Source organism: Bubalus bubalis, chromosome 1 (assembly GCF_019923935.1).
Source record: "Bubalus bubalis isolate 160015118507 breed Murrah chromosome 1, NDDB_SH_1, whole genome shotgun sequence".
NCBI classification, from domain to species: domain Eukaryota; kingdom Metazoa; phylum Chordata; class Mammalia; order Artiodactyla; family Bovidae; genus Bubalus; species Bubalus bubalis.
In genome coordinates, this window is record NC_059157.1 from 66387866 (window position 1) to 66415709 (window position 27844).

Consider the following 27844-nt stretch of genomic DNA (forward strand, 5'->3'; position numbering starts at 1 on the left):
GTGTTTACAATGATTTTAGAAAAAGATCAATGCTAAGATCCTTCCTTTCCAAGAATTAAGCATTAAGAAGAAATTTGTGCAGAATCTCTAATAGATGCATTAAAAAAAAATGCCTAAATTCCAATACCAATCAGTTTAAAATAAAACTCCTTAACTTAAAATTTAAGAAACTGTCTTTATTTTTAAATCTATAAGAGAGGAGCTATTAAAAACCAACACTACACCTCCTATTTAATAATAAAACACTACAAACAAACATTCACACTAAACTCATGAACTAAGCAAAGGAGTTTATCACCATTATTTTATTCTTTAACTATATTCTGAAAGCCTGAATATATTTCAGAAATGAAACAAGAAAAAAGTATAACAAAAATTATCCTGGTAATGAGATAACTGGGGCTTCCCTGGTATCTCAGTAGTAAAGAATCTACCCACCAATGCAAGAGACAGGGATTAAATGATCCCTGGGTCAAGAAGATTCCCTACAGTAGGAAACAACAACTCACTCCAGTATTCTCGCCTGGGAACACCATGGACAGAGGAGCCTGGCAGGCTACAGTCCACAGGTTTCACAAGAGTCAGACAGGACTTAGTGACTAAACAACAACAAAATGAGATAATTACTAGGAGGCAGTTGACTGAAATAATCAGGAGAATCCACTGGAAAGCTATCAGAAAAAGTCAAGTAAGTAAGTAATTTGATACTATATGAATAAATACAAGTACTAGCTTTCCTACTAGATACTCTACCAATAATTTGTTATTGAGGATAAGTAACTCAATTCACAGAAACAATTTCTACACATCTAAGATTAGATTAAAAAAGAAGGTATAAGACCATGCTGAAGTAAAATAATAAAACCTTACTTAAGGACCTAAGAGGGGCCAAAAAAGTGAAAGGCGTATCTTGTTCCTTTCTGAGAAGACTCAAAATACTGAGAAATATAATTATCCACCTCACTGTAATAATATGAGGTACAATCAAATTCTGAAAGGATTTGAGAATATAGGTGGCAATTAAAAATTATCAAGACAGAAAAAATAAAACCTGACAAACTTTCCATTTATTTATTTAAATTAAACAAGTGAGTTAAAATTCATAAATATTTTGACTGGACAAATCTACAATGTTATGTTCACTGAATTTTCAATAATATATTTAGGTTGGTGCAAAAGTAATTATGGTTTTAAATCCTGAATTTTAAATCATTATTATAACTAGGCTCAAACACATCTTCTATTAATCAAAATAGGAACCATTGCAATCAACACATTTTTGCCAATGAGAAGTGTTTGTTTACTCCTGTAGGGTAAAAATCTGTGCTTCAGGATTCCACAAACTCTTGGAAAGCATCTTTCGCCTCCTGCTGGTTGTGGAAGCATCTTCCCTTCATCAAGTTGAGATGCTTGAAGAAGTGGTACTCAGTTGGCGAGAGGTCTGGTGAATATGGCAGATGAAGCAAAACTTCGTAGCCCAATTCGTTCAACTTCTGAAACGTTGGCTGTGCATGACACGTGGTTGTCATGGAGAACTGGACCCCTGCTATTGATCAATGTGGTCTACAGGCGTTGCAGTTTTTGGTGCATCTCATTGATTTGCTGAGCATTCTTCTCAGATATAATGGTTTCACCAGGATTCAGAAAGTTGAGGTGAATCACAGCAGAAGAAGACCACCAACAGTGACCACGACCTTTTTTTGATTCAAGTATGGCTTTGGGGAGTGTTTTCGAGCTTCTTCTCAGTCCAGCCACAGAGTTGGTCATTGCAGTTGTCTTATAAAATCTACTTTTCATTACACTTCACAAACTGATTAGAAATGGTTCATTACTGTTGCATAGAGTACAAAGTGATAACACATCAAAACGAGTTTTTTGATTTGTGGTCAGTTCATAAGGCACTGCTTATTGAGCTTTTTCACCTTTCCAATTTGCTTCAAATGCCGAACGACCACAGAATGATTGATGTTGTGCTCTTGGGCAATTTCTTGTGTAGCTGTAACAGGATCAGCTTCAGTGATGGCTCTCACTTGGTCACTGTCAACAACCAATGGCTGGCCACTGCATTCCTCAACTTCAAGGCTCTCGTCTCCTAGACAAAACTTCTTGAACCACCACCACACTGTACCATTTGTCAGCAGTTTCCAGGCCAAATGCATTATTGATGTTGCGAGTTGTGTCCACTGCTTTATGACTCATTTTGAACTTGAACAAGAAAATAGTTCAAATTTGCTTTTTGTCTAATATCATTTCTATAGACTAAAGTACATATAAAATAAACAGCAAGTAATGTCACTAGCAAATAACATAAAGCAAGAAATGTGCATTAAAATGATGTACAACATAGTCACATTTAAGAATGTACATCAAATTGCAAAGTTCAACAATGCAAAACTGCAACTACTTTTGCACCAACCTAATATGTACAAGAACATTCTCAAAATACTGGAAATGATCCTAATACCCAGCATCAAAAACAGTAATATGGCATTTAATAATAGTTACAATTTGTGAGCATTCTTTATGTGATAGACACTGTCCAGTGATGTCTAACATGAATTATCTCATTTAATTCTCAAGATAACTTCTCATTTATAAATTGAAAAACTGGCCATGATAATTTCAGTAATTTGCCTAAAATCACACAATTATTAAGTGATAAAGCTAGGATTTAAATCCAGGCATCTGACCATAAAGCCTTTGCCAGGAACAGCTCATGTGGGACAGAGCTTCCTAACTTAAGCCATGAGTAAGTTATAAGGATTGAGATACTAATCCAATCAGATTTTATGGTGGCCAGATCCATAACTAGATTCATCCTTGTTTGTCATAACAAGGAAAAAATTAGAAAGCCCTGCTCTAAAAAAGTGTTTAAATAAACTTTGGTAAGTTCAACGGGAAATAAAATGCACCTATGAAAAATCTACAAATCATGACATGACTAAATCATCCACCACATTACATGAAAAAGAATGAGAGAAAAAGACTGAAAGAAGAAACTTCTATTTTTATTTAAATTATAACATATGGATCGTACTGAATATCAGTCTTATTTATCTAGAAGCATATATAAGAAATAAGAGATTAATTGGGGAAAGAGGTTAATCGGGGAGAGACGTTAATTGTGGAAATTAAAAACAGAGAGAGGTAGGCTGAGAACAAGGTGGTGGAGGAGTAGGTGGATGTGGAGTACATCTCTCTCCATGGATACATCAGGAGTACACCTTCAGACACAGAGGTGCATGCGGAACACCAGCTGAGAGAGGACAGGAATGTCTGATGAGTGGAAAGGAATATATAGAACCACGCAAAACTTGGTAGGATGAAGGAACTAGGGGGAAAAACAGGAATGTTAGTAGGACACTAACTACTGGGTGGGGGAATTGAAGCACGGGTCATTCGTCTTCGGGGCAATCGTCTGAGTGATAGGAGAAACATTTTAGGCTGAGAGTGAAACAGCTGATCTGTGGCAGCCTAAATGGAATGAGAATCAGAAAGTCCTTGCCGCAGCCATACATACCTGGGACAGCAACACAGATCCCCTGGAAGGTGCAGCATAGCAGCAGGGAGCTGGAGTTTAGGGATTGTGGACCAATCCCAGGGCGAGGGCTGCTGTTGACTGCCCAGACACGGGAGGAGGGGATGTGAGGGAGGAGACCTGGGGGGAAATGCCTGTGGAGGAAAGCTGGGCAGCGATGGAAGCAAGGCGATACTGCTGAGTCACATGTAGGGGTGGAGCCATCAGCACAGCCTCTCCCCACATGCCAGCACTGGCAGCTGAACAATACAGAGGGTGAGCCATCAAACTCCTGACACACTGAGCTACAGAGCAGGACCCCACCCAGGGTGCCCCTTTAAGTGCCAGACGCACTGATTTACAGAGTAGGACCCCAGCCGGGGGCCCCTTTATGGGCCTGACACGCCAAACAGAGAAGGACCCCAGGCAAGGGAGCCCTCTAAGTGCCTGAATGGGCGGAGCTGCGGAGAAAGACTGGCTAAAGAGGTATTCTGATCGCCAGCTACAAGAGGGTCGAAAAAAGACTCTGATAGGGCCGTAACTCCTGCGGAGGAGGTAGTTTATGTCCCTGTACACTTGGCACTGCCAGGGTCCCTGCAAGCCAAGCAGCTGTGCCACCTTCATGCTCAACTCTCACTGGGACAGAGCTGCCACAGGCAAAAAAAGTCTTGCATCTATGTGCACAGGGTCACTTTGGTAGTGTCCGACTCTTTGTGACCCTGTAGACTGTGGCCTGCCAGGCTTCTCTGTCAGGGAGGTGGGTATTCTACAGGCAAGAATATTGGAGCGTATTGGCCAGTGCTGGTTGCCATACCCTTCTAGAGCACTGTATTTCCTGCTGCCCTAGCCTCCAACTCCCCTGAGTACCTGGTGCTGCCAGAGCCCCTGCAACACAAGCAGCTGCACCACCTCCACACCTGGCCTTCACAGGGGCAAACCCAACTCCTCCGGGGCAGCCGCAGGAGCAAACCCCAGCGGACAACCCACATGCATAGGTGGAAATAAAAACCACAGTTGAAACCTAGGAGCAATGTGACTAAGGAAGAAGACCCAAAATCTTCCCACCAGCTGTACAATATGCAGATGAAATTTACACGATCAACTAGGCAGCCTCTGCGTCTATGGAATATATAAAACGTCATTGAGAGCTCCTACAAAATAACACACACTAGCTCTGATAGCTGTGGACATTAGAGGCAAGAACACATAGGAGTAGGACCAGATTGGAATCTGAGCTGGCCCCACAAGTCCAGATATCAGTGCTGGAGCGTATTCTAGCGAGGTGAAGTTTACTATGACTCCCAGTGAGGGAAAGGACTCTGACAGCAGTGACTCACGAAAAACATTTATTATTCTTATGTTTTGACTTGTTCTGTATATTCTTTTGAACTCACCCCCACCCCCCCCACCGCTGTTGTAGTTGTCGATTTTATTGGCACTATGAAATCTAATTAAGCTTTTGAGTTTTTTTCTTTTTTTCCCTCAGTCACATTTTTTTATTGTTGTTATAAACCTCTGCCTCTACATTGGGCTTTTGCAGTTCTGGGGAGCTTTTCTTTTTTTTTAATTAGGCTATTTTATTTTTATTTACTTATTTTTTAATTTATTTATTTTAATTAGAAAACCTATTATTATTTTTTCTATTAAACCTATTACTATTATTATACATTTATTCTTTTGTTGGCCTTCCCTACTGTTCTTTTCCAATGCAGTTAACCTTTAATGTACATAAAGCTTCATCTACTTAACTTTTCATATCTATTCTTTTTTTCTTTTCTTTCTTCCTTTTCCTCTCAACATATTTGTTAGTTTTATTTTCATTGCTTTATTCCCCAATTGGCACCTTGCTTTAGTTTTGTTTTCCAGTTTGTGCTTTAGTTTTGTTCTGGTAGACATAATTTTTGGTTTCCTTTGTTTGCCAGGTCAATATACTGTACTTTATTTTTGTTGGACTCTTTTGATTTTATATATACTGAATATACATGTGTATATTCAGTCACACTTTTTATTGTTGTTATAAACCTCTGCATTTACATTGGGTTTTTGCCATTCTGTGGAGTTTTCCTTTTTCCTTCCATTTTTTCCCTCTTCTCTTTTTTTTCTTTTCTCTTTTTTATAATTTCAACTTTTTTTTAAAACCTATTATTTTTTTTTTACATTTATGCCTTTGTTTGCCTTTCCTACTGATCTGTTCCCCTGGCAGTTAATCTTTAATATATATAATAAATCTTCTTCATCTACCTCTATTTAACTTTGCATATATATTTTTTCTTTTCTTTCTTTCCTTTCCTCTCAACATATTTGTTAGTTTTGTTTTGATTGCCTTATTTCCCACTTGGCACTTTGCTTTAGTTTTGTTTTCCAGTTTGTGCTTTAGTTTTGTTCTTAACTGGTAAATATAATTTTTTATTTCCTTTGTTCGCCAGGTGAATCTATTGTACTTTATTTACGTTGGACTGTTTTGACTTTCTCATGGGTGTTTATGTGTATATTCCATTAATTTCATTATTATTTGCCTAACTTTGTAACTGCCATTTGGGGTTCATCTTTGTTTTCTCATTTTTTGTTAGTTGTTTTAATCTCACTTAATGCCACAAGCCACTTGTGGAATCTTCCTGACCAGAGAACACACCCTGAGCCTTTGGAGTGGGAGCACTGACTCCAAGACCCTAGACTACCAGAGAACCAACCCTAGGGAGTGTCAAATAGTGAGAACTCACACAAAGGAAACCACTTGAATATAAGACCCAGTATCACCCAACCACCAGTAGCAACCTGTGCAGGATGCCTCATCTGAAAAACAAACAAAACAAAACTGAAAACCCAATCATCAGCAGACAGGATTACCACCTCACTAAGCCTTGCCCATCACAGGAAAAACAAACAAACAAACACAGCACAAATATCACCCTACATGAAGCTTACACACCTTAGGAGGAAAGAAACCAAAAGGAAGAATTCAACCTTGAAGCCTGGGAGAAGGAGACCTCAAACACAGTAAGTTAAAAAAAAAAAAAGAAAATGAAAAGGTAGAGAAATACTACAAACACGAAGGAACAAACCAGAAACACAGAAGTCCAAATAAATGAAGAGGAACTAGGCAAACTACCTGAAAAAGAATTCAGAATAATGATAGTAAAAATGATAAAAAACCTTGAAAGCAAAATGGAGAAAATACAAGAATCAATTCACAAAGGCCTAGAAGAATTAACCTAACCTGCCTCTTGAGAAACCTATATGCAGGTCAGGAAGCAACAGTTAGAACTGGACACGGCAACAACAGACTAGTTCCAAATAGGAAAAGGAGTACATCAAGGCTGTATATTGTTACCCTGCTTATTTAACTTATATGCAGAGTACATCATGAGAAATGCTGGGCTGGAAGAAGCACAAGCTGGAATCAAGATTGCTGGGAGAAATATCAATCACCTCAGATATGCAGATGACACCACCCTTATGGCAGAAAGTGAAGAGGAACTAAAAAGCCTCTTGATGAAAGTGAAAGAGGTGAGTGAAAAAGTTGGCTTAAAGCTCAACATTCAGAAAACGAAGATCATGGCATCTGGTCCCACCACTGCATGGGAAATAAATGGGGAAACAGTGTCAGACTTTATTTTTCTGGGCTCCAAAAATCACTGCAGATGGTGATTGCAGCCATGAAATTAAAAGACGCTTACTCCTCGGAAGGAAAGTTATGACCAACCTAGATAGCATATTGAAAAGCAGAGACATTACTTTGCCAACAAAGGTCTGACTAGTCAAGGCTATGGTTTTTCCAGTGGTCATGTATGGATGTGAGAGTTGGACTGTGAAGAAAGTTGAGCGCCAAAGAATTGATGCTTTTGAATTGTGGTGTTGGAGAAGACTCTTGAGAGTCCCTTGGACTGCAAGGAGATCCAACCAGTCCATTCTAAATGAGATCAGTCCTGGGTGTTCATTGGAAGGACTGATGCTGAAGCTGAAACTCCAATACTTTGGCCACCTCATGCAAAGAGTTGACTCATTGGAAAAGACTCTGATGCTGGGAGGGATTGGGGGCAGGAGGAGAAGGGGACGACAGAGGATGAGATGGGTGGATGGCATCACTGACTTGGTGGACATGAGTCTGAGTAAACTACGGGAGTTGGTGATGGACAGGGAGGCCTGGTGTGCTGCAATTCATGGGATCATAAAGAGTCGGACACAACTGAGTGACTGAACTGAACTGAAACTGAGAAGAATTAAAGAATAATCATACAAACAACACTGTTACTGAAATTAAAAACACTCTAGAAGGACTTAATAGCAGAATATCTGAAGTAGAATGAATCAGTGAGCTGGAAGATAAAATGGTAGAAATAACTTCTGAAGAGCAGAATAAAGTAAAAAGAATGAAAAGAACTGAGGATAGTCTCAGAGACCTCTGGGACAATATCAAATGCACCAACATTCAAATTATAGGGGTCCCAGAAGAAGAAGAGAAAAAGAAAGGGTATGAGAAAATTTTTGAAGAAGATTATAGTTGAAAATTTCCCCAACATGGAAAAGGAAATAGTCAATCAAGTCCAAGAGGCAAAAGAGCCCCATACAGGATAAACCCACGGAGAAACAACCAAGACACATATTAATCAAACTAACAAAGACTAAACACAAAGAAAGAATATTAAAAGCAGCAAGGGAGAAGCAACAACTAACATACAAGGGAAACTCCATATGCTTAGCAGCTGATCTTTCAGAAAAAACTCTGCAGGCCAGAAGGGAATGGCAGGATGTATTTAAAGTACTGAAAGGGAAAAATCTACAACCAAGATTACTGTACCTGGCAAGGATCTCATTCAAAATTGATGGAGAAATGAAAAGCTTTTCAGACAAGCAGAAATTAAGAAAATTCAGTACCACCAAGCCATCTTTATAACAAATGTTAAAGGGACTATAGTCAGGAAATACAAAAGAAGAAAAAGATCTACAAAACCAACCCCAAACAAATAAGAAAACGGTAGTAGGAACATATACATCAATAATTACTTTAAATGTAAATGGATTAAATGCTCCAACCAAAAGACACAAACTGGCTGAATGGATACAAAAACAAGACCCATATTCATGCTGTCTACAAGAAACCCACTTCAGATCTAAAGACAAAAAGTGAGAGGATGGAAAACTACATTCTATGCAAATGGGAAGCAAAATAAAGCTGGAGTAGCAATCTGCATAAGACAAAATAGATCTTAAAATAAAGAATATTACAAGAGATAAGGAAAGACACTACATAATCATCAAGGGACCAATCCAAGAAGAAGATGTAACATTGTAAATATATATGCACCCAACATAGGAGCACCTCAATACATAAGACAAACATTAACAGATATAAAAGGAGAAACTGACAGTAACAAAATAATAGTTGGAGACTTTACACCCCACTCACACCAATGGACAGATCATCAAAACAGAAAATTAATAAGAAAACACAAGTTTTAAATGATACATTAGATGAGATGGATCTCATTGATATTTTCAGGACATTGCATCCAAATGTAGAAGAATACACCTCTTTTCAAGTGCACATGGAACAATCTTCAGGATAGGCCACATCTTGGGTCACAAATCAAATTTTAAAGAATTGAAATCGTATCAAGCATCTTCTCTGACCACAATGCTATGAGACTAGATATCAATTACCAGAAAAAAACTGTAAGAAACACAAATACATGGAGATTAAAAAACGCATTTCTAAATAACCAACAGGTTACTGAAGAAATCAAAAGGGAAATAAAAAAATTTCTAGAAGCAAATGACAATGAAAACGCAACAACCCCAAACCTATGGGGTACAGCAAAAGCAGTCCTAATAGGGAAGTTTATAGCAATACAATCCTACCTCAAGAAATAAGAAAAAATTCAAATAGACAACCTAACTTTATACCTAAAACAACAGGAAAAAGAAGAACCAAAAAAACCCAAGATCAATAGAAGGAAAGAAATCATAAAGATCCAAGCAGAAATAAATGAAAAAGAAATGAACAAAACAATAGTAAAGGTTAATAAAACTAAAGGTTGGTTCTTTGAGAAGATAAACAAAATTGACAAACCTTTAACCAGACTCATCAAGAAAAAAAGAGAGAAGAATCAAATCAACAAAATGAGAAATGTAAAAGGAGAGGTTACAACAGACAATGCAGAAATATAAAGGATTATAAAAGACTATTATGAACTACATGGCAATAAAATAGATAACCTGGAAGAAATGGACAGATTTTTAGAAAAGTTCAGTCTTTCAAGACTGAACCAGGAAGAAATAGAAATTATGTACAACCCAATTACAAGCACTGAAATGGAAGCTGTGATCAAAAATCTCCCCAAAAAACAAAAGCCCGGGGCCAGACGGCTTCACAGGAGAATTCTATCAAACACTTAGAGTAGAGCTAATACCTATCCTTTTAAAACTCTTTCAAAAAACTGCAGAGGAAGGAATACTTCCAAACTAATTCTATGAGGCCACCATCACCCTGACACCAAAACCAGACAACGACAAGACAAAAAAAGAAAGCTACAGGCCAATATCACCGATGAATATAGACGCAAAAATCCTCAGCAAAATTTTAGCAAACTGAATTCAGCAACACATCAAAAAGCTCCCACACCAATGACTAAGCTGGGTTTATTTCAGGGATGCAGGGATTCTTCAATATACACAAATCAATCAATGTGATACACCATATTAACAAACTGAAGGATCAAAACCATATGATAATCTCAATAAATGCAGAAAAAGCCTTTGACAAAATTCAGCACCCATTTATGATGAAAACTCCTCAAAAAAATGGGCACAGAAGGAACCTACCTCAACATAGTAAAGGCCATGTATGATAAGCCTACAGCAAACATTACTCTCAATGGTGAAAAACTGAAAACATACCCCCTGAGATCAGGAACAAGACAAGGGTGTCCACTGTCAGCACTATTTTTCAACATAGTTCTGGAAGTCCTAGCTACAGCAATCAGAGAAGAAAAAGAAATAAAAGGAATCCAGATCAGGAAAGAAAAAGCAAACCTCTATTTGCAGATGACATGATTCTGTACAAAGAAAACCCTGAAGATAGTATCAGAAAATTACTAGAGCTAATCAGTGAATTTAAAGTTGCAGGATACAAAATCAATACACAGAAATCACTTGCCTTTCTATATACTAACAATGAAAAATCAGAAAGAGAAGTTAAGGAATCAATCCCATTCACCACTGCAACAAAAAGAATTAAATATCTAGGAATAAACTTACCTAAAAAGACAAAAGAACTGTACACAGAAAATTATAAGGCACTGATGAAAGAAATCAAAGATGACATAAACATATGGAGAGATATTCCATGTTCCCGGGTAGGAAGAATCAATATTGTGAAAATGACTATACTACCAAATGCAATCTACAGATTCAATGAGATCCCTTATCAAATTACCAATGGCATTTTCCCCAGAACTAGAACAAAAAATTTCACAATTCATATGGAAACACAAAAGATCCTGAACAGCCAAAGTAGTCTTGAGAAAGAATGGAGTTGGAAGTAATCAACCTTCCTGAATTCAGATTATACTACAAAGTTACAGTCATCAAGACAGTATGGTACTGGCACAAAAACAGAAATATAGATCAATGAAACAAGATAGAAAGCCCATAAATAAACCCATGCACCTATGGGTACCTTATTTTTGACAAAAGAGGCAAGTATATACAATGGGGCAAAGACAGCCTCTCCAATAAATGGGGCTGGGAAAACTGGACAGCTACGTATAAAAGAATGAAATTAGAACACTTTCTAACACCATACACAAAAATAAACTCAAAAGGGATTAAAAACCTAAATGTAAGACCAGAAACTATAAAACTCTAAGAGGAAAAAATAGGCAGAACACTCAATGACATATATCAAAGCAAGATCCTCTATGACCCACCTCCTAGACTAATGGAAATATAAACAAAAGTGAAGAAGTGGGACCTGATTAAACTTAAAAGCTTTTGCACAGCAAAGGAAACTATAAGCAATGTGAAAAGACAACCCTCAGAATGGGAGAAAATAATAGCAAATGAATCAACTGACAAAGGATTAATTTCCAAAATATAGAAGCGGCTCATACAACTCAATGCCTGAAAAACAAACAACCCAATCAAAAAGTGGGAAAAAGACCTAAACAGACATTTCTCCAAAGAAGACACATAGATGGCTAACAAACACATGAAAAGATGCTCAACATCGCTCATTTTTAGAGAAATGCAAATCAAAACCATAATGAGATATCACCTCACAACCGGTCAGAATGGCCATCATCAAAAAATCTACAAACAATAAATGCTGGAGAGAGTGTGGAGAAAAGGGAACGCTCTTGCCCTGTTGGTGGGAATGTAAATTGATACAGCCACTATGGAAGACGCTATGGAGATTCCTTAAAAGACTAGGAATAAAACCACCATACGACCCAGCAATCCTACTCCTAGGCATATACCCTGAGGAAACCAAAATGGAAAAAGACACATGTATCCCATTGGTCACTGCAGCACTATTTACAATAGCTAGAACATGGAAGCAACCTAGATGCCCACTGGCAGATGACTGGATAAAAAAGTTGTGGTACATACACACAATGGAATATTACTCAGCATTTGAGTCAGTTCTGATGAGGTGGATTAACCTAGAACCTATTATACTGAGTGAAGTGAGTCAGAGAGAGAAAGATACATATTGTATTCTAATGCACATATACAGAATCTAAAAAAATGGTACTGAAGAATTTATTTACAGGGCATTAATGGAGAAACAGACATAGAGAACAGACTCATGGACATGGGGAGAGGGGAGGAGAGGGTGAGATGTATGAAAACAGTAATGTGGAAGCTTACATTACCATATGTAAAATAGATAGCCAAGGGGAATTTGCTGTATGGCTCAGGAAACTCAAACAGGGGCTCTGTATGAACTTAAGAGGGTTGGGATGAGAAGGGAGATGGGAGGGAGGTTCAAAAGAGAAGGGATATATGTATACCTATGGCTGATTCATGTTGAGGTTTGACAGAAAACAACAAAATTCTGTAAAGCAATTATCCTTCAATAAAAAAATAAAAAGAAAAAAAGTGAGAGAGAAATGTTTACATTCTATGTTTTGATATATGTGTATTTTACTAGTTTAAACATCCCTTTCTCTAAGATGTCCTCTTGATAACATCTCTGATTTTCCGTTATATGTTCTTCCATGTCAAAATGCTACTTTTTCATACTGATTATAACTCTAATTAGTATTTACTTTCCCCTAGAAAATAAACTTCATTAAGGCAGAAACTTAGTCCATCATTTCCCCAGCTATATTCACTAGTACGCTGATATAAATACTGTGATATAAGCACATAATAAATACATTTTGAATATGCCCATCAACAGAATGGGACAAAAATAGTGTAGTTATACAATGAAATACCATTAAGAGAATGAACAAATTCTAATTATATCCAGTAATACATATGAAGTTCCAAACATACTCTTGAGTAAAAGCAGCCAGACACAATGGACCTACAAGCAAATGACTCCAGGTATATAAAGTTCAACAAGAAAACTTACTTACATTGTTAGAAGTTCAGATAACATATACTTTTGGATAGGGGAAGAGTGTAGTTCACATGAAGGATAAACAAGGGTAGTTTCTGGAGTATTATAATGTTCTATTTCTTGACCTGATAGGTAGTTACATGAATATGAGTACTCTGTGATAATTTACTGAGCTGTAAACTCATGAACTGTGTACTTTTCAGCAAGTTTTATAGTTTAGTAAATATATTTTCATAACTACTTAATAAACAGAGAAGTAATAATAACAGGAATTTAAAAAGAAAAAGCAAACTGATAAAGTTATGTAACTGGGAACAACTGTTATGAGGCAATGAAATAACCAGTAAGGAAAAAAAGTTTCATAATATAGTAGTGTTATTGCTTCATTAAAATCCTAAGGGCACTTTAATATGTATAAGCAAAAAAAAATACATAAAATAAAATTTAATATATCTGAAATTGAATGAAAAAAATACCAATCCAATGATTTTAATTATTTTATGACCCCTCCCACTCCCATGCCCATACATACACACGCAAGTAACTAGTACTTTGAGAATATTATTCCTTTCCTTTCCTTCTGGCTTTTATTTTTTTTGCTTATCATAGTAACCTTGTATTGCCTTTCTCTGGATTTTGTTTTTACATGACAGAAACTTCTGTCTTTAAGCCACTATTATTTGGGACTTTCTGTTAACAGTGAAAACCAATCATAACAAAGTCATCTTGGGAGAAGGAGTTACCTAAGTATCTTTTCTCACTTATTTTTTCAGATCTGCCTGCCTATTAACTCTTCAGTATTCGGTTTACAGAGGCAGACCCCAATGTGGGAGGGCCTGTGGTTGAAATAGTAACTGTGACTGACCGGATTGCTAACCCTTCCTAACACAGAAGTTAAGCCTTATCAAGGCCACTTACCCAGCGAGATGTAAGTTTCATTGACCAACTGATCTTTTTATCAGTAACAAAGCTAACATTTTTATCACATGGTTTTTAAACTAGCAAACATATATAACATTTAAAAAATTGTTTTAATTATAATGCATAAGGAAATCTATATTTAGAAGTACTTAAATATGCACAGTTGAAAAACATCTTCTCACAGCAAAAAAGCTAATACTAAATAAATCCAACAAAGATTTTTCTTTAGTACTGTGATAGGACCATAAATATTAAAAAAGAAAAAAAAAAACCAACAAAAAACCTTTACCTTAATTTATCATAAACCAAGCATAAAGAAAGAAAATTAAAACTATACTATATCTGATTTAGGGAACACAGGAAGACAGAAGCAATCATCATGTTAGATTATGTGCTATATACAAATTTTGTGATTTAATACTGAATGTCAGTAATGATTAGAGTCAAATGTCAAGAATGTATAGAACAATTAAACATATCAATTGTTGTAAAAGGAATCAAAAACTCTGTCAAAAGATCTACAGCCAAAAAAAGAGGCCAAGCTAATACAGTTATATTATAAGTGAGTTCTAGTTTACTCTTAAGAACAGTTCATTCTTATGTAAATTACACTAGAGTTAAAACAGGACAGTAAAGGAATTTAACAAGTATAACTGCAAACCTGGGAAGACAGCCCCCAAATAAAAACATACAGCAATTTTTTATTTAATATAGAATTCAGAAAGCCCAGATAAAATGCTACCGTTAAATGTAAATAGGGTATGTTTGAATTTATAAAATAAAAACTTATTAAGAACAATGTTTTACGAAAAATTATAGAAAATTTATAATACCTTTGTTGAAGATGACTTTTTGCATAGCAATGAAACTCCAGAATTCAGAAAAGAGAGGAAAGATAGTATAGATACCACAGTATTTTAAAGCTGTTTTATAGAAAAAGGTACCATAGACTAAATTCAAACAGAAATGGCAGATGGGGAAAAAATATATGATGTATGTCCAAAGAGAGGGTAATATATAATAAATGAGAGTACATCTATACCATAGAATACTAAATGCAGGTGGTATAGATAATGTGGTAGATATATTGGCTTAAGAATACTCACAATATGTTTCTGAGTTATAAACTATGAATAATTATAATATAATATGAACAGTAAAAGTTAAAAATATTCTCTATGCATGTCTTTACAAACAAAATAAAAATGTCAGAAAGGCTATACAAATGTTAGAAGTAGTTACAACAGGGCAGCAGGAGAGACAGTTGTTATTAGTTTTATTTGAGACACCACTATTATTACTGAATGACTGCATTTTGTATATGTTATTTTTGTTATTTGAGAACATGTTTTCTCAAATTTTATATTATCAGCCAGAATTTTTGAAATGCTAATCATTTATCTATACTAAAAATATACATTAATTATAAACATATTCCTATTTTTATCTATTTATATATAACATATATTATAAATCTTATATAAATATAATTTTATATTATAAATATTATATATTTATATATTATTTTATATTATAATTATATATTTATATTCCTATATTTATATATATTGTATATAAATATATATATTTTAGATATATTCCTATATTAGGTATGTATGTAAAATATACATATTCCTCAATTACAGATAGATGGAAATGCACAGAAATAATAAACTTTGGAGATTTTCTGCTGCATCAGAATCAGCAGGTATATTTAAACACAAATATATGAGATACAGAAAATACACAAAGAACAAGCTGCAAAGGCCATCCTGAAAGTGACAACGAAAGATCTCAAGACACTAGTTACACACGAAGAAGAGTGGAAAACCAACGCAGACTGGAGCAGGTCATAAAGCTCCAAAATAGACTTCTACAAAAAAACCAAAACAACAGCAAGAACAAAAACACACACAAAAAAGCTAATGAAGAACAGAGCAAAAAACTAAGCAAACAACAACAAAAGCCAGCTAATTCCAAAGAAAATGACAACTGAGGGGGGAAAAAGTAAAATAATGTTTATGACTTAGTTCAACCCTAAGCAGCACACAAAAAACAGTACAAGCAGAGAATTCTGATTTAATCAAGTGACAAAATTCTGTGTGTTGATGTAGGGATAAAAATTGTACATGTTAATGTGTGTATATGGGGCAGGAGAATAAAGAGAGATTGTCAATCACATCCCATGGTCAGGAATTCAGCAGGAAATAGGTAAACTAAGAATCACAAAATCACAGGCATCCTTCTTAAAGATTTAAAACCAAAAGGATTTGATGAAATAATTGAAAAGTGTTATCACTGATTGGGGGTGTTGTTTATAGTATATATTATTAGTTGACTCTTTGAAAGTATCCATGTATTAATAAAAGTGAAGCTTCCAGTTCAATATAAAGATACCCAAAGTTGACCAAAAATGACAATGGTAGTGTAAATGACAGATAACTCTTCCACAAAGTACATGAACACTTTAGAAGACATGTATTTAGTGATTTTTAAGAAAAGAAATGTACGTTACCTGGGGATAAGGGTAGAATTTTTAAACATAAAAGTTGTTTTTCTTTTTTTTTATGGTAAAGTGGCTTTCAAACTCTCTCATGGGATCGTAACAGAGTGAACAACTCATCTTGGGACTAGTTTGCCAGAACTTTAATTATTCAGCATCTAAAGTCCTGTATCCCAGGAAATCCTTTGGTCCCAGGCATACCAGGATGCTTGGTTACTCTAATTCTAACCAGTCTAAAGTGTTTTCTGATCTAAGTCTACTACTAACAAGGCCTTTGTCTGTACTATATACTGAAAGAAATACTAAAAAGAAGTTTCTTAAAGATCGAGTTGAAAGGTGGTAGAGTATAGAAAAGGGAAATTTTTCAATTGTAAATGTCAAGAAAGGGAACATATAACTTATATGGCTTGCTGACATGAACTACACCTCAATAAAGTGTTTTTTTGTTTTTTGTTTTTTTTTTTTTTTGGTAAATAACAAACATTAAAGGGGAAGGAGTGAAAAAGAAAAAGTGATTATTTTTGGTTAAGCTAAAGAAAGTTGGGCTTTGCTGATAGCTCAGTTGGTTAAGAATCCACCTGCAATGCAGGAGACCCCCAGGAAGATCCGCTGGAGAAGGGATAGGCTACCCACTCCAGTGTTCTTGGGTTTCCCTCTGCCTGCAATGTGGGAGATCTGGGTTCGACGCCTGGGTTGGGAAGATCCCCTGGAGAAGGGATAGGCTACCCTTTCAAATATTCTGGCCTGGAGAATTCCATGGACTGTATAGTTCATGGGGTTGCAAAGAGTTGGACACAACTAAGTGACTTTCACTAAAGAAAGTGAAAACCAAACGGAGTGTTTTCATCTTTCAAATATATAAGAACAAATAATACTGTTATCAAATCATTTATAAGAGGGAAGAAAGATCTAGTCACAGAATAATGCATCATCTTGAGGGTTGCATGTTTTGAAATAACTAAGATATTAAAACTAATTATGAGGAACATAATTAAGAAACATAAGATAATGAATTATTTTAGAAATAACTAAATGAAGAAAGCAATTTAGTATGAAATGATAATAAAATCAAAGCCATACTGACTAATAATATTACTAGAGGAGAAAAAAAAATATTACCAGAAGCAGATAACTCAGTTCCTACTTTTGCTCATCAATACCCTGTATTTACTTCAAATATATATACAATTTAAACTCCTGCTAACAAACCAGAGGTGTACTATTAGGGTAACTTGTGTAAAATGTTTTGCTTTTGTTGAAGAATCTGAATTAAAAAAATAATCAGTCTTAGATTCACATATAAAAGAAACCCCCAGAACATTAGGTGGTCATGGCTAAGATAGGAAGAGAGAAATTACATAGGAAAACAAATTTAATTCAAGGAAATGAAACATATTAAGAAGTTCACTTAAAAAAAATAAATAAAATAAAAATGTTCATTGTACCTTAAAGAACCCTGCTTCAGGGCCACACCTGTCATACACACTCCGGGATTTACCTATGGCCATGATAATACCTTGCATGTTCGGTGTCATCATGATCTGCCACAAGGGATTTAAAGTAAGAACTTTTGAATGATTATCATAGAGAGAGAAAAAAATCACAAAAACAAAATAATTCCTTTACATGCAAGTTGAAAGTTCTTTGTTTTTTACTATAAATCAAACACTGCACTTTTTTGGGGTAGCAAATGTGATCTGATATGCATGTAAGTATCTCTCAAAATCTGCCATACAGGGCCACAGCTAGCTGGCACGGTGCCTTTGTGCGAAGTGCAAAAAGGCACCCCACCCCATCTGAACTGAAGAATTTTTTAGAAGGCAACACCTTCTTGACAATTTAGAAAAATGTGCTGCTCTGTAAGAGAACCATTTAGAAAAATCAATGTTCTTTTTATTTAAAAACATGCTTCTTCTTTAAGGCTTGGGGAGCTCAGCATTAGCTAAATTCCAGCTCCACTCTGCCAGCAGGCCAGGTACCCGTTTGTACAACCATACAATCTAAACATCTAAGCAGCAGCCCTGTATCCATATGACTTATTTTTAAGAATTACAAGGCACATGCACTGCTAAACTATCACTCCAATGAATTAAAACACAAACACACACACAAGACACAAAACTCTGCCAATAGCATAAGCACTTGCACAAATGAGTGTTAAATAATTAATCACAATTCTATTTTGTGAATGCCAGAAGGCTCACCCTAAAACAAGCACTAAGATGCTTGATCAACAAACATTATAAAAATATTTCTAATACAACATGCCAGTTTCCATAATCTTCAAGTACCACCATCATAGAAATGGTAGAACAGAAAAATGTACTGCTGTTAAGTATTAAATATTTAAGTATTTCATTTTCACAATAGTTTATTTTGTATAATGGATTTGAGCATCTGCAGATTTTGGTATCTGCTGGGGTCAGGGAGGGTCCTGGAACGAATCCCCCCAGATACTGAGGAATGACTGTATTCTTAAGTGTTTATATTTTAAAATATCTGAAAAATGAAAATCTCAAGATACTATGAAGCTATAATATTGGAGCAATCAAGAGACTGCATCCATTACCTCTGATTCACTAAATCTACTGCCCACAGCATATTTTGGATCACACACAGATAGTTGCAATGTATCTAACTATCTGCTTCAGAAAATCCTTCTGATCAGTTCCTAACTCACACATCTGCTTCTCGGTCTCTTTACGGCCCATGCTTTCTTACAGTGGCACAGTAATAGTAATGTCTTTATGACACCTCTGATTGTGTGATTAACTCATGAAAGTGAAGTGACTCATACAAGAGTTTAATTATAACCTTGAAGTCAGTCTGAAAAAAAGCTACTTGGAAAAAAAACTTATATACATTCAGTTCTCATCCATGCCAGTAATAACTAACAAATGTTAGATTTCAGGATCTGTCTTCTCTGTTGTTACTATTCAGAAACAGCTTTACTGGCTTCTTTTAAATATGGAAAAGATGAAAATCGAAGAGTGTTAAGAAAAAAGTGGTAAAGGGGGGAAAAATCTGATGGGATCAAGACAATAGCAATTTTCATCTGGATTCCCAAGAACCATATGACAGGAAACAAAAGTGACTCCATAATGTTAGAAAACTAAGTAGATGAAAATTAACAGTGGAGTGATAAGAAGAGGTAAGATGAGGTGCCCAGTGTACAAAATACTGGTAGGTATTTAGCAATGCTGATGAATTATTCAGTTCAGTCACACAGAGGTTGGGGAAAAAACAAAACAAAACCAACCCCAGTCTGCTATATTGCAGGCAGTCTCCTGCACTGCAGGCGAATTCTTCTTTACTAACTGACCCTCCAGGGAAGCCTATATATTTACTAATATACACCAAATCAGACTGTAGGATCTTCTGGCAGGAAATAGTGGGCAAAGTATAATAATTGATACTTTGAGCAAAACAGGAAAGGAAAATAAAAATTTTAAGTGCTCAAAAAATTTTTGCTATTTAATTAAACAAACTTAATTAAAACTTACCAATCTGAGAGTAAACAAATTCTGTGTGTGAACAAAGGAATTAACTCTTGCAATACAAAATTTTTCTTTTTGCCAAATTCATAAGCTTTCTAGCTAAATTTTCACTTGAAATTTGAAGTATTTAATACTGTTAGCAATTGGTAAGGTAATTTCAGACTGTGGGTGGCAAAGCTGTATGTTACGCGGCCATAGACACAGTGTGAGGGTGCAGGCATGCCCGAAGCACTTGCATTTAAACAGCAAAGAACAAGTGGCAATCGTGCCAAGGGCTACAATGAAGGTACCTCATCATCATAACCCCCCTCCTTTGACTCAACCATAAATGTCCCTACATGAGGAATCTCCACCTCTACAACTTGCTGGTTAGAAGGTGGCTGGCTTGTGGTATTTTCAGGTTTCTGCAGAAAAAAATCATTAGTGTGAACATTAGAAAAGAGAACAATGGAAGCACTCAGTTTAAGTGCATAGACTCTTGATCCTTTTAAAATACCTGTGTTTGTTCAGTATGAAATAAAACCATCTAAAGCTGAACATCAAAGCAAATGCATTAATTCAGTAATAACACAAGATCTCTAGCTTTTGCTTTGCATCTGAAATATTAAATTAAATTTAAACGTTGTTTGTTTTTTTTCCCCTCATAGAGCACCTTGGATTCCAAATTTGTAGAAAGAGTTAATACTGAAGTTGGATATCCTACTGCTGTTTTTATTGGTGAAAGGTTTACTTATTTTTAATTCTAATAATTCTATACAGCCTTTTTTTATATTTTCATCAAAATAAGACCTCCTCTGACCCCAGGAGAATATGTAAGTTTTCCTTCTGATGATTCTACCTTCTATCCTTTCTAATAACTAATTATATTGCCACTTAATATCCATAGTCTATTGTGCCTAACTCACTAGCACCTGGTATATTTACATCATGAGTTCTCAGTGAATTCTTGTTTTGGGAAATGCTCCTAGAAAGTGATATCAATTTTTAACAACTCAGATTTGCTTTTTTGTTAAATTCTATGAACTTCACTAAACCAATGGAGTGGAAACCAGTGTAAAATCCAGAAAGTCCACTCCAAGACACTAATATGGTTCATTCAAAATACTGTTCAGATTTCACAAGGATCCTTTTTTACTGAATAGATGACTACCATATTCACTATTTATCTACAAACAAATTTCAAAAATACTTAAGGTACTTGAAAGCAGATTGCTTAAGTAACTTCAAATTGTACCTTTAAAATTTTCCTAAGCAAAAATAAACTTAGTTTTGACACCAAATAAACAGAAAATTTTAATGAAAATGGAGTGGTCTTACAGCAGTTTAAAATATGGGTAAATTTTAAAATGTGAAGATTTTCTGACTTTTTCAAAGTATATATGCAGAAAAACTTTAATTAAACAATAAAACAAGAACAGCGGCCAAGACTGGCTTATTTTTTTAAAAGAAATGCTATTTTTAACCATGACATTTTCAGGAAAGTTTTCTTTTGCTTTGTTTGAGTCTTCAACAGACGATAAAACCAACCTGCATGGTTGTCATGATCAGGAGAGAGTATTCAGCTAACCCAAAATCTGATAAATTAATTATTGTTCTATAAATGATAGAAATTATAAACATTATACTATTCTGCTTCTTGAAATTGCTTATATTTTAATAATCTTAACTCAATATACTAACACATAGTCTACAGAGGTAAGCTTGGTCCATGATATTTAATTAAGAGAGAAAAAAATAATTAAGAGAGAAAATATTGTCCTAGGTTTCCAGTCACAAGAGTGAAATATAAGCAGGTAAACTAGGAAATTTGTCTGGACTTTTGGTGAAAAATTTCTCACAAGCAAACCAATTCAAACCAATAATATATTAAGAATAATAAATATAAATTTAAGAAAGTATCAACCAGAAAATGCACTCTTTAGAATACTGATCCTTACACAACAACATATTTCCTCTGAAAAAAAATAATTGCACTTCGGAAAAATAAATGTTTTATAAACCTTTTCAGTTACCACAAAATAGTTTAAAACAGCATATTATTAATTATTTGGGTGAAAGTTGAAAAAAGGAAGCAGCTTTGGGCACACATTCTGTAGTATTTCTCATCAAGCTTAGATATCTTAAATTACCATAAAATTTTTCATATAAAGAATTTTAGGGTTCACTGAAGTAAAGTACAAGGATATTTAGGAGCTTCCCCGATGGCTCAGCAGTAAAGAATCTGCCTGCAATGCAGGAGCCCCAGGAAACGTGGGTTCAATCCCTAGATCAGGAAGATCCCCTGGAGGAGGGCACAGCAATCCACTCCAGTATTCTTGCCTGGAGAATTCCTTGGACAGGAGCCTCGTGGACTCCAGTCCATAAGGTCGCAAAGAGTTGGACACGACTGAAGAGACTGAGCACGCATGCCTAAGGATATCTTTTCCTATTATGGTCACATCTTCTATGAACACCTTAATAAAGGCTGAACTTAAAGGAGGTTAAAAATAAATTACTCAGTTAATAAGTTGCAAAAATAATTAGATCACAAAGATTTTAAGTAATTGCCTGAAATCTATTAAATACCCGTTTTTAAAAAAAAAAAAAAAAAGTGGTCCCATAAAAGGGTGATTAGAAAGCTATATATTTTCAACCCGTTTGGATTCCTCAATATGTTCACAGGTTTTAACCTAATAACTCCACTATGGAAATCTAAAGAAATAACCAAAAATATAGAAGTTTCATTTTTAGCAGTCTTTTTAAAATTACATAAAAGTAGAAATAATATATAAGAAGGGAATGAGTAAGTAAACAAGAATTAGATCACTCAATGAATTATTATTAACCCATTAAACATTTCTTACAAAATATCTGCAACAAGGGGAAAGCTGTTTAGTGACAGAAATAAAATATAAAATTGTATATACAGTAGTAAATCAACTACAAAAATAAATCACAAATTTGTATATAAAAATAAGAATGAAATAAAACATACTAATTTATTAAGTGATTAACTTTGGGTTGTGGAACTATGTATGATTCTTAGAGTTTACTTTTTTGCATTTTAAATTTTCTAAAATATTTCATTTAAAATTAGAGACTGTCTTCTAAAAAGCAAGCTGTCTAAACATCTGCAGAGTATCTCTTTATGGCTTCTGTGATTCTAAGCTTCTCAGGAAATTTTTCTTACACTAACGTCAAAACTTTATATACTGTACATTTGTGAAATGGTTAGGATTTAAGTAACAGAAGGAAATAAAGAGCTACTTACGGTCTACACTATATGCTAGGCACTTAAAAAAATGATCTTAATTCATCGTATTATCACCTCCATTTTATATTTTTAAAAAAACTGAGGTTTAGAAAAATTAAGCAACTTACTCAAGTTTGCATAGATTACAGGAAAAAAAACTAATATTTGAAATCCAGGACTATTTAGTCCCCAAAGCTAAAGACTCTGCAATTTACTTCCTTTGCTGTTATTCAGTCGCTAAGTCATGCCTGAGTCTTTGCAACCCCATGGACTGCAGCATGCCCAGGCTTCACAGTCCTTCACTATCTCACTGAGTTTGCTCAGATTCATGTCTACCATGCCATCTCACCATCTCATCCTCTGCATTCTAAGGCATGCCTTTAAATGAGAAAACGCAGTGATTTTAATGATCCTAAACAACCGGCCATGAGACCAAGAAACACTGGTCATACTCATGATCAACATACTCTTAGACATGGTGCAGGATTTATACAGACAATGGGACCTGGGACCAACTATTGGTTTACTCCAGAAGATAAGCCAAATTGAAAAATATTTATGCTAGCTAATCTATTTTCTCAATGCCATCCTTTTTCAACTAAAGGTGAAGCCGTAGGCTGCTACTTTATAAGATAAAAACCATATAAATAAACTAACTTTAAATGCTCATTTCTACAAATTTAAACTGCACCTGATTAGCCAAACTAAAAAAAAAAAAACCACCATGATTCTACATTAAGCTAAGTAATGTTTCCACCTTTTTGATATCAGTTAAAAGGATGAAACTTATCAACCATAATGTAGGCACTAACAAATAAAAGTCCTAACTAGCAAAAGCCCTAGCAAAATATGTTTTTTATATCCGACAAAATTATTTCTCCCTCGTATTTACTCCTGTGCTTTTTCTTCCTTCCAAAGGTGTCCTCTTCTATCATTCACCCAGATTTACTCAAAGAAGCATTTTTCAGGAAGTGCTTTAGAGTGAGCAGTTCCTCAAGTTTTTTATAGTCTCTAGGGTATTTGCAGAATTTGGAATAATAATAAAAATCTATAATACATTGTTTTTTATGGTAAGAAGACATGTAATCAAACTTTTTCAAAAAGGAAACTAAATTAAATAATTTATCAATATCCCTTTGTTCAGCAAAATATAATTAAAAGACTATCCTATTAATTGAACATTTTGGTTAATATGGCCTTATAATATTAAAGACCACACTGTAATTAGAGGGTTACTGTTGAGATTAAGTTCAGTAAGTAGAAATTAAGTGTTGAAATGTCCTCTTTTCTTTATTTCTCTGGGTGGGCATCTTCAAATCCTAAAATTAGCTACTGTGAAACCTATATTAGAGCTGTTTGCACTCACTAATATAATAAAAAATATATACCTATAGCAACTGAATAGTCTTATAGTATGAAATCCTCAAAATATCTCTTAGAATATCATATTTATGAAACATAATACAATACTAATATATTCAACTTACTGTTATTAAAAGACACAGCTAAATACTTGAAAATTACACTAAAGGAGGTTAATAATGACAATTTGACATATGGCACTTGAACTATGCATAAACTGTTTTATAATATCATATTTATCCTGCTAATATTACTCTAACCTAGACTATCTAGAATTTTGTTAAACATAGTCCATGGAGCAATGAAAATTATACCCTACATTCCCAACTATCCTAATGTAAGACTAAATACGGAAGGCAGGGTGGGAAGGAGGTAGAGGGGAAAGAAAAATAATGTTAAACTCCATACTTCTCTTTTGAAGTTCCAAATCAAATGACTAGTTTGGCCTATGATTATAATTTTTCATAATTCTCTAACAGGAAGATAAAAACTGTTTTTTTCAAAAGAAGCATTTAAAAAGTTATAGCTGAGGAGATTACAACCTGGCAGTTAGGTGACACCTACAAGCACTCATGTTCATGCAGAGTCATCCCTTGGCAGGTCTCTCCTGACTCCCAGACAGGTCACTCTCCTTACACAGCTAAGAAACCTCGTGAACACGGATGGGTATGCTCAGAGAGCTAAAAGAAAAATTCTTACCGACTGCAAAACTGTTTCAGGACTTTTATCTTCATGCTCATGTGATGCCTTGGTAATTATTCGAATGGTTTCTTCTTTCAAGTGCTTTGAGAAATCACTTCTTGATGGCTGCTCTAGATATTCTGGGTCTCCTGCTTGTGCTTCATGAGAAAAGAATCAATTGTATATCTAATATAAATCAGTGAGTCTGGACTCAGATGAATTTCTTATTTACTTCTCATTTGAAGTTATACATCAATTTTACTTTATTGACTCTAAAGTAATACATGCTTCAAACAACAGCACTTCCTCCTCCAGAGTTTACCAAAAGAAAAGAATCAAATCTCAGATAAGTCAAATAATTACTGAAGAAAGCACTCCTTATAGTTTATGCTAAGAAATTTATTGTAAGTTTTTGTTGTTGTTGTTAGGACAAGTATCAAAAGCTCACTCTGGGTCATCACAGCACCGGGTTGAGCTCCCTGTGTTATATGACAGCTTCCTAGCTATCTATTTTACACATGGCAATATATGTTTCAGTGCTACTCTCTCAATTCATCTCACCTTCCTTCCCTGCTGGTCCACTAGCCTGTGTGGGATGGGATCGGGGTTGGGGGTGGGAGGGAGGTTCAAGAGGGAAGGGAAGTGTGTATACTTATGGCTGATTCACGCTGTTGTACAGCAGAAACCAACACAACATTGTAAAGCAATTATCTTCCAGTTAAAAATAAGTTAGAAAATAAAACTGTGAAACCTTAAAAAAAAAAATCTCACTTTAGAAAATCACTAGCATTCTACCAAAGAACAAGGGAGCAGGGGGTTGTATAACAATCCTGGTCTGAGTTTCCACAGAGAGCACAGTAGCTGTTTTTCTGGCCAGAGTATTCTTTTTCATACTTACCTAACAAAATCCTAACCATGAATGAACCCAGCCTTCTATCTTTTCTGAACCTCTTCCTGATAGTTCCAGGACCAATATAAACTCAAGAGTTCAAATACTACTTCTGGGAAGAATTCCTAAAATTATATCTACTGTCTATGTTCTGAGTTCTAAATCCATAGATGCAACAATGTACTCTGAATGTCCACTGGATATTTAACAGACAAGCCCAATATTTATACTTATACAACCTATGAGGCTTTATGTAAGTGGGCCTCTGCCTATCTCTCCATCACCTGGTGTCCTTTGTTCAAAAAGAAACACATACTAGCCTTTTTTCAGTTTATCCAATACATCAGAGAAGAGGCTAACTGTCCAACTTCTGGATCTTTCCTCATTTTCTTCCCTTTGACTGTTTGGTCAACAACTCTCACTCCTCCACCTAATAACTTCTATATATCCTTTTGCTTAAATGCTGTTTCCACATGGAAGTATTGCTGATGACTCAGCTTCTAGGGAGGGCTGCTCAGCCTCAGCACTACTGACATTTTAGGTCAGATGATTCTACGGTGTGGAGGGCTTTCCTGTGTACCCAGGCATCTACCCACTAAATACAGTAGTACTGAACCCCTCTCTCAGCTGTAACAACCAGAAATGTCTCCACTATTGTCAAATGCCCTCTGAAGGTCAAAATCACTCCCAGACAAGAATTACTGCTCTACAGTAACTTATACTTTCATTTTAATAGCACTTTCCTACAATTATAGCTTCATTACTGTTATTTGTTTCAAGCCTACATTCCCTGCTATACTGTAAGAATCTCAAGAGCAGGGGTGTTATTGCCCTTTTGTATTCCTATTTCTTCCACACCAAGCATATAATAAGCACACAATAATTTAATGAAACAAATGAATTAATAAGCTAATGAAAGGGTAAAAGGAATAAGAATGTACTCTACAATACTGCACAGTGTTACTGGGATAGGTTGAGTTCCTGCTCAACCAACTGGTGGGAAACAACAGGACTACTGTCATCCTTTCCCATATCTGATTAATTTAAAACCTTTCTCAAAGTGAAATATTATTAAAAAAGAAATACTATAATTAAACATAGATGCATGAGTATTCATTCATCCACTGAATTTTAATTAAGTGTCTATGTGCCAGGCACTAGGCTAGGCACTGGGACTCAGTGTTAACAAAGTGGCCAGTCCCTGTCCCCATGAAATTTATAGTTAACTATGGAAAAAGTTATTAACCAAAGAATTACATGTATGAATTGTGACATCATCATAATACATTATAGGAATAAAATGGGGCAAGGGTAATTTAAAATTATGGGGTATGAGATAAACTAACGTTTCAGTTGAAACATAATGAATTAGGTGGAAGAACATATAGCCCATGAAGTGAGCATGAATTCAATACGAAGGGCTTCTAGTGTGGTCCAACTATAGACTATAGTATAAGAGGGGAGAAATGGCAAGAGATGATGCAGACAGGGATAAAACGGGGGCCTTTGAGTCATGAAAGTTTTAACGGCAAAAGAAAGTGGATAAATATCTAAATACAATGAAAACACGCTGAGTTTAAAGAAAATTATTCTGGCTACATTGTAAAGAAAAGATTAGAGAATAAAGTAAAACCAGAAGTCAGTAAAAGTACTAAAACAGCAACATAAGCT

The 27844-nt window shown here is 35.2% G+C and overlaps 1 protein-coding gene and 1 long non-coding RNA gene across 8 annotated transcripts in view; both read right to left on the minus strand.

The window, feature by feature from the left end:
- USP25 (ubiquitin specific peptidase 25) overlaps positions 1-27844 on the minus strand; it is a 164343-nt gene that overhangs the window by 18532 nt on the left and 117967 nt on the right. For 3 of the 7 annotated variants that reach the window (XM_025282221.3, XM_025282207.3, XM_044939981.2), the window contains 3 exons: positions 25303-25442; positions 20300-20413; positions 17958-18053 (listed from right to left, as the gene is read on the minus strand). In XM_025282221.3, coding sequence (XP_025138006.1) covers positions 17958-18053; positions 20300-20413; positions 25303-25442 — 350 coding nt within the window. The remainder of the gene's footprint in view (positions 1-17957; positions 18054-20299; positions 20414-25302; positions 25443-27844) is intronic. The other 4 variants (XM_025282229.3, XM_025282223.3, XM_025282251.3 and 1 more) reach the window with 2 other exon arrangements.
- On the minus strand, positions 952-3575 carry LOC123332856. The gene is made up of 2 exons (XR_006549972.2): positions 3521-3575; positions 952-2205 (listed from the first exon to the last, which is right to left on the minus strand). It is a non-coding gene; the product is annotated as an uncharacterized LOC123332856 (long non-coding RNA).